Raw genomic sequence first — 8296 nt, 5'->3', positions numbered from 1 at the left:
AATTTAATATGTTATTTATTCTGAGTGTAGGATCTACCACCCCTGCACTGCAAAAACTGCGAACATTTATTTTATGTGAAAATACACATCGATCCAATTGGTCTTTCCACACATAAGTTTTATTACCTAAAATATAACTAAGATATTTCTAGATTGAGTTTAAATAAGGGCGAAAGTAACATGAGAGAATTCTCTTCATCGACTCTCTCTTCTTCAAATTAAAGTGACAAGATGCAAGTATGGTTGCACTTTTTGGTCATAAATCGCTAGGTTGCGATGCAATCTAGCGTCTAAGTGTAAAAAAGTTCGATTGCATTTGCATCTTGTCACTTTAATTTGCAGAAGAGAGAGTCGATGAAGAGAACTCTCTCATGTTATTTTCGCCCTTATTTAAACTCAATCTAGATTTGTTGTTTATGGCCTAGATTAGTTTCAAAAATACTTGGTATGTGTTAACACCCATAGCAAAAAAATATGTGAGTTCACACATAATACTAATGCTTAGCGTCTGTGTCAGCCGCCGGAGATGTGCAAAGTGAAAAATGGCGACTGAGTGTAAACATGTGCTGCAGGATTTTCTCAGATATTTTACTTGAATCATCGCAGCTACATTCCTTGGAGTACGAAAAAGTAATAATCAATTGCTTTACATCGATAAACACTTAAAACTCGGGTAAAAAGCGCAGTTTTGATCATCATTCGAGCCGAGATTCGAGCCTTGTTCGGAGCTGCAAAGTTGATCGATTGGTAACTCACTGGTCGTAAATAATCAACCAACTTTCCTGCGCAATACAGTGTTTGGCTCTTTCTACGTGAGCCCTTGACTTGTTAATAAATCATACTAAGTGCATCCATAAATGTTTCATCATTGATAAAACATTTTTTTTTCAAAAAAAAAAAAATAAGCACATTTATTGATTTTATTTGTCATTCGGTATTGTATTTATGTGTAATCACACATAAAAACGATAAATACCAAAAATAATTGGTTATGTGTGATTACACATAAACATCATTTGTCCAGACAAATTGCAAAAATATATGTGTACAAAACATAAAATAAATATTTCAGGCCAAACATGTCTAAAGGTCCAATCTGCAGAAGAGAGGCTCTCTTTGGTTTCCCTCTCTTTCGTTCATATCTCAGCTGTTCATTTGAATTATGAATTATCTCCTTGCATAGAACGATGGTCAACACAATCGTCTTCTGATTTGTACTGCAAAAGTAGTTAAAAAGTGTACCGTTACATTGCAATAATTGAAAGAGAAAGTGAATAAAGAGAGCCTCTCAAATGCAGATAGGACCTATTGAAATGTTCGGCCTGATTTGCAGTTTTTGCAGTGTGGTTTGAAACTGGACGGACAATATGTCAATCCTCCTTTATGCCAATCCTAACCAAACCCTTTCGATGTTGTTCTGGTGATGGGTATGCGATGTTTTGTTCGAGCTGTCATTTTTTCATGTTTCGTTTTCATCCTTTGATTCGTAGTTCGTCGCGGAACCGGACCGAGTGGTTGGCAAATCAGCAACAGTTTAGCAGAGTTGCAGCGCATTCCGCCACCATTGCTGAAAAAAGTGAAAATTGTTTAGGTTTTTTCCCGTTTTTGGTGGTTTGCTAGTGCTTGAAACTAGAGTCCCGTACTGAAAAACCAGCGAACATTGACAAGCGGGTGAAATGAGTGGTCCTTCGGTGAGTATGTTTACATTTTTATCAACGGAATGTTTTGTATGAGCGTTTCGAATCTGTTGTAGAACCAACCATCCGGAAGTGGTGGTGGCGCAGGACCATCGGCGGGGCCGCCGGTGTCGGTGCAGGAATTCAGCATCCGGGTGCCGAAAAACCTCAAGAAGAAGTACCACGTTATGCGCTACAATGCCACGTTGAATGTGGACTTTACGCAGTGGCGCACGGTCAAGATGGAACGGGAGAACAACCTGAAGGAGTTCAAGGGTCTGGACGAGGACATGCCCAAGTTTGGGGCAGGGTCGGAGTTTAACCGGGATCTGAGGGAGGAGGCCCGGCGGAAGCGGTATGGGATCATTGCAAAGAAGTATCGGCCGGATGCGCAGCCTTGGATTCTGAAGGCTGGCGGAAAGAAGGACGGGAAGAAGTTCCGGGGGATTCGGGAGGGCGGAGTAGGTGAAAATGCGTCGTTCTATGTGTTTACTCATGCGCCGGACGGGGCGATTGAGGCGTATCCGTTGAACGAGTGGTACAACTTCCAGCCGATCCAGCGGTACAAGGCTCTGTCGGCGGAGGAAGCGGAACTGGAATTTGGTCGGAGGAAAAGGACGATCAACTATTTCTCGTTGATGTTGAAGAAGCGCATGAAGAAGGATGATGATATTCCAGAGGATTTGGAGGAGACGAAGGGAAAGAAGGGTGGAGTTGGTAAGGCCAAGGATCTGAAGATTAGCGACATGGACGAGTGGATTGATTCGGATGAGATGAGTTCCGACGACGATGATGACGGCGAGGGGAAGACCAAGGAGAAGGACAGCGACGATGAGGCGGACAAGAAAGCCAAGAATAAGAAGGCGTTGGCCGATAAGAAAAAGAAGAAACGGGACGTCGATGAGGAAGCCTTTGAGGAATCGGACGATGGAGATGAGGAAGGCCGGGAATTGGACTACATTTCGGATTCTTCCGAAAGCGAGTCGGAACCGGAAGCCAAGGTCAACAAGGAACTTCAGTCGGTAGCTGAGGAAGATGCCCTGCGGAAATTGCTGACCTCGGACGAAGACTCAGAAGACGAGGAAAAGAAATCGGACGAAGACGAGAACAAAAAAGACGAAGAGAAGAACGGCAAAACTAAGGACAAAGAAAAAGAAACTAAGGAAAAGGATACCAAGGAATCTAAGAAAAAGAAGAAGGACAAAAAGAAGAAGAAAAAGCCGGAAAACGATAAGAAAGATTCATCCAGCGGTTCCAGTTCGGACAGTTCCGATTCCGACGGGGACAACAGCAATTCCAAGCACAAGAAAAAGCACAAAAAGGATAAGGAAGGCATCGCATCGAACCTGTCCAGCGCTAACAATTCTCGTTCCGCTTCGCCGAGCATGTCGCAGCTGGAGGGCAACAAACGCAAGCTGGCCGGTTCCAACATGCCGATGGCGGATTTCACCGGATCGGACAACAGCAACAGTCCGGTGTCAACCCCGGCCAAGAAGGCCAAAATGGACTCGACTCCGTCGCTGCCGCCGACTTTCACCGGGCTCGTGAGCTCCAACAGTAGAGAGTGAGTATAAATGGGGATATCGTAGTGTAGTCTTGTAGTGTTCATCCACCATCTGTAAATTCGAATGATTCCATCCACCACTAATCCCCCATTCTTACAGTGACTACGGTATCACCGAGGAAGCCGTTCGGCGCTACCTGATGCGTAAGCCGATGACCACCACGGAACTGTTGACCAAGTTCAAGAACAAGAAAACGGGCGTCTCGAGCGAGAAACTAGTGGAAACAATGACGGCCATTCTGAAGAAGATCAACCCGGTCAAGCAGACGATCCAAGGGAAGATGTACCTCAGCATCAAGTTTCCCAAGTGAACACGCCATCGATCGGTGTGTCTAGCTAGATCAAGTAAGTGTTGATTCTATACGGGGGGCTTACGATAAAAGCATATAATTCCTAGCGTAATTTATTAATCTTAGTAAGATAATCATAATACAGTAGCGCAGCGTCGCAATTTTGATACCTTTGGGAAGTTTACCGTCAAAAACGTATTCGAAATCCTTGTACCTATTATCTTTGTAGATCATCAATGTCAACCGCAAAATAAGCAGATTGAATTTCGCGAAATTTTTTATGCCTCGATGTTTGCAAAATACCACAGCGTCGTGGGCTTAGTTCAATTTCTTTATTATTGATGAAAAAGTTGATCTACTGTTCTTCTGGAACGAAGACTGGTTCCATGAGTACTTCCTGATTTATTGAGAGAAAAGTACTTAAAGTACTACTGAAACATACTCTGCATTCGACATTCGTAAATTTTAGGGATTGTGATTTAAACGAACATATAGACATTTTTATTTTCAACCCTTTATTCTACTTTCATATGTTATTAATTTCAATTTAACTTCCATTGCACACATGCACTTAAATTTAATAAAAAAAATCTCATCAGATTAAAATATGTACAATATCTTCAATTTGTCAACCTCGAATACGCCGCCTTCTTCACCGGCTTCAGCTGGAACACCCGGGAAACAAATTTAGTCATTCGGCTTTTCACGGTCCTCGAGGAACTCGTCCGGGTGGAACCATTCCGTCGGAACTTCCGCAGCGATTGCCGTCGCTTCATGTGAGGAGATTTTCCATGGGCAAGAGGTTTCCTATCGTCGCTGGCTGGGGAAGAACTGTCGCACAAATTCGACGGTGAAAGTTCCGCTGACTTTTTCGATAGTCTGCTGCTTCTCCGGTGAAGTGAACTCAGCATTTGCAACCTCGAAGGATATCCTGGGTGATGCTTTTTCAGGCGAATCGGTCGCCGATGAAGAGCGGTTCGCTCGAAGAAAGTAGTACTCTGTTGCTCCATGTTGTTCGATAGTGACTGGGGCGGTAGAACAACTGAGCTTGGTCCGTTGAGTAGCAAAAGGGAAGAAGATGTTGCTACCCGTGGTGTATTCTCCTCGACTAAAGATCAGGTATCATATATCGTATAGGATATCTGAACAAATCGTAGCATGTTCAACTCCTGTATTTATCACCAGTTTCTACCCGCATGGATACTATACATACTATTGTGCTACGCGATGTGGGTAGGCAATCAATCGATAGCAGGCAAAAATGGGATAATGACAGAGAAGATGTTCGACTGCAGAGAAAAATAACGTTTGTGAGGGAACATTCTTAGATTACGTCAGGCAAAATTTATCCACTTACAAGTCTCTCCCCCTAACTCACACTTTTTGAATGAGTTGTATGAGACATATAAATTTTCCGTATGCCTTGACGTGATTTTTAGACGTTCTTTGGCCAGATTGTGTGCCGTCCACTTTGCATTAGTTTTCAATCACATTTTTCGCACTGTGTTTCCAAGTAGTCGGGCTCAAATGTGTCAAATTAGCAGTAAAAAAGCTAGTTTACTGATAATGAAGCAAGGTGATTACATTGATCTCATTGATCTGCTCCCATTATTCTAGGTAGAATAGAATCAACCGATGTTTAGTAATTTATTGTTTACCCGTTAGAGGGCAAGTAAAGTTTGTATCAGCAATCCAGACACGCGAACACATTTTACAAAGGATAACTATTAACCATTACCCCTAGTTAACTAACCCCTTCCCGTCCATGACTTCTTTCAAAGTTTTGAATGCTGATAAATGCTCGAATAAAAGTGGTTAGAAATCACTTTAATTTATCGAAATCGTAAAAAAAAGTTTTTAATGGTTTATCAATAGACTTTTGGGAGATGGCTTAGCAGTCTTGGTGGGAATTAAAAACGAGTTGATTAAATCTTTCCAGCCAGACGTTTCGATTCGTTTGGGATCTTTTTCAAGGGTTCTAAAATAGTTTAATGATCAATTTTCAAAATAATGTTACATTGCTATAATTTAACTTTCATCAAGATTGGTTTTGCATAACGTGAAATTATCATGTTATGTTTCTGGAAGAGCCAGTAGTTAATTTTAGTTTTTTTGTGGTTACGATTTTCTTAGTGTACTCACTTCGACTTGGTCCGACTAAGTTTGACGATTTGTAAGTCGGATAATCTGCAGTAGTTTGCGCTGGTTTCACTATTGAACCAATAACACTAGTTTACAGCATTTTTGAACTCGGTAAGCTGACGATCGTTTTTGGTGTAGAATCATGCCCTGAGTTCGAAAACGCGAAGGAAAAAAAATACAGTAGAGCGGAATTTTTTCGACTTTCCATACAAGGTTGATGATTTGAAATCGATTTTTGTTCTATTTTTAAGCAAAGTCGCTCACTTCACACACCTCATTCTCCGTAATCAATGCTCCGATTGAGCTGAATTTTTTACTGAAACTCGCCTACATATGATATGTCAAAAAAACGTTGAGAAAGAATTTTTAAATTGTATTTTTCTTATTGAAAAAATACATTTCTCCATATATTTTTGGAAAATTTCCTGCATTCAGATGATCGAATGGTATTGTATTCAGCTTTTAATTTATGGAAAAAGATTTAAAATTGGTAGAGCAAAACGCAAGATACTTGAATTTTATTGAATTTCGTATTTTAAAAAATTGTAAAACTCGATATTGAGCTAAAACTCAAAAACTGTTCTACTTTAAATTTTTTGAAGCACGGTTTCGAAATCAGCGCTAAACAGGCTTGGCATTGGTCGCGAAGTTCACAAGCAAGCTACGGTTCTGCTCGTATGATGCGTCGTCAATGAACGCGATGTTAGCAACCATGCATCGCGAACGCAAAGCAGAATGACGTGACCAAGAAACCATAGGTAACCATAACGACTTTTTCATTATTTTACCATCATCCGCCTAGACCATCGGGCGGATTGACCGTCATGACTAGTAGTACAGGTCGTGAAATTATGGTTTGATTTGTAAGTTTTATTTGATTGGTAAAGACAATTCTTGTTTGAATAGCTCAAATTTTTATTGCAGATGAGTACTTGCAATGACAACTGCTGGAGTTGTACATTCACAAAATAAAGGAAATGGGACATGGCTTAAGCAGAATTACAATAAAATGTAGAGTAAACGGGTCAACAACCACTTGAAATGCAACCACGTTTGTGCTCTGCTCAACTGCCCAACTAGTTGCGTTCCGAGGGAAGAGGCCATGTGTTCAATATACAATAACGTCAAATGCATAGGATGGAGTGCTAACTTCGTCTAATTATAAGAGGAGCAATTTGGCGGACAAGGGCTGTTCTTATAATGTTTGTGTGCAAAACTAGGAAATCGAAAATTGTTGAGTAGAAGGGGGGTTAAAATATGCATTCATCGTACACTCCGTTGGTTGTTGCCATTTGCATAGGAATTTACAGTTTATTTTCAGAAAAAACATCAATATCTATAATATTTTATATTTTTTTCGTTTTGCAGTATCGCTCCCATAGTCGATAACATTGACACTCTGTACTAAACTAAGACCAAGACTAAGACTTTACAGCATATTCTGAAAAACAGCATTTATGCATTAAAATGACAGGAAAACTGTTTTGGCGAGAATAGCTATAATAGATACAATTACTAATTTTTAATATGTATGTAGCAAACTACAAACAGTTTTCGTCTGGAATAGTTTTCTATGCAACTTCACACCCCAATGTTTTAAGCACTACCTTTTGAAGAAAATATTAGTAAATGTTCGCTTATGCTCCTTCCCACTAGGACCTTCACGACCGTCGATTCAGTGGCGAATGACGGTCAAAGGTTAACAAACATTCAATGACTCCTTCCATGGTAACCAGACGCAATCGTTCAATGGTAGTTCAATGGAGCTTCGTAGCCTGAAGAGCTTGCGAGCAAGGCCGTACATGACTTGATGAGCCTTCTGCGATCGCTTGACACTGAGATCGTATAACTGTTCATAGTCGTTTGAAATCGACTTTGAACGGTGATCAATTCCAAGCCTGGCTAAATTATGCTTCAAAAATTGTGGTCGTTGACAGAAGTTCACTTTCGTGCGACAAACTTTTTGCTCTCATTATCTTACAATCAAATTTCAATTAATTTATTATTGTTTATCATCAACCTTCAAATGCAGAACATGCAGGGATACAAAGTTTGAAAAACTGTTTAATTTTTTGAAGAGAGCAAAACATGTGTTCCGAAAAGGGGCTGACAAAATCGGGTCACTTATGTACAAACTACATCAAACAGTGCTCAGTATAATGTTTGATGAATGTTCGACCCATTCTTTGATGATATCGTTTATCTAACGGATTCAGTCTTGAGAAGCATAGTTATTTATGGCACAGATCATAGTTGATTTTATTTAAATTCTGGTGAAGTTTTTGTAATGTTTTTGGCAAAATCTTTCTGAGATCCTCTATTTCTTTCTAGTCCTTGAGCTGCCTCTCTTCAACTTAGTGTTTTTGAGCACTTACTAAGTGCCACTAGAGAACTGGGAGACAAAAGGAAATCTAGCTCTCTATCTTAGTGGCTTTTTAGAATTGCTTAGTTAATTTTTAGTTAACTTACGGTTGTATCCAAACGAAAAAAAGAACTAAATTGTAAAATATTTTCCTGAGATCATTGCAATATTTTTCTTTTACAAAAATGAATTGCAAATTCCTAGACCCTTTATGCATTATAAGCCCTGTGGAAAACTTCAAATCAGATTTTAGATGGATTTA

The 8296-nt window shown here is 40.1% G+C and overlaps 1 protein-coding gene across 1 annotated transcript; it reads left to right on the top strand.

The window, feature by feature from the left end:
- Positions 1-1675: 1675 nt before the first annotated feature.
- LOC109428107 (general transcription factor IIF subunit 1) lies at positions 1676-3697 on the top strand (the record flags this gene model as incomplete). The annotated part of the gene is given in 3 exon segments (XM_019703797.3): positions 1676-1691; positions 1754-3240; positions 3341-3697. Coding segments are annotated over 3 exon segments (1713 nt in total). The 3' UTR covers positions 3552-3697.
- Positions 3698-8296: the final 4599 nt, after the last annotated feature.

This window comes from Aedes albopictus, chromosome 3 (genome assembly GCF_035046485.1).
Source record: "Aedes albopictus strain Foshan chromosome 3, AalbF5, whole genome shotgun sequence".
In the NCBI taxonomy this organism is placed as follows: domain Eukaryota; kingdom Metazoa; phylum Arthropoda; class Insecta; order Diptera; family Culicidae; genus Aedes; species Aedes albopictus.
The sequence above is the reverse complement of the archived record's forward strand: the minus strand, read 5'-3'. Positions and strand labels throughout refer to the sequence as shown.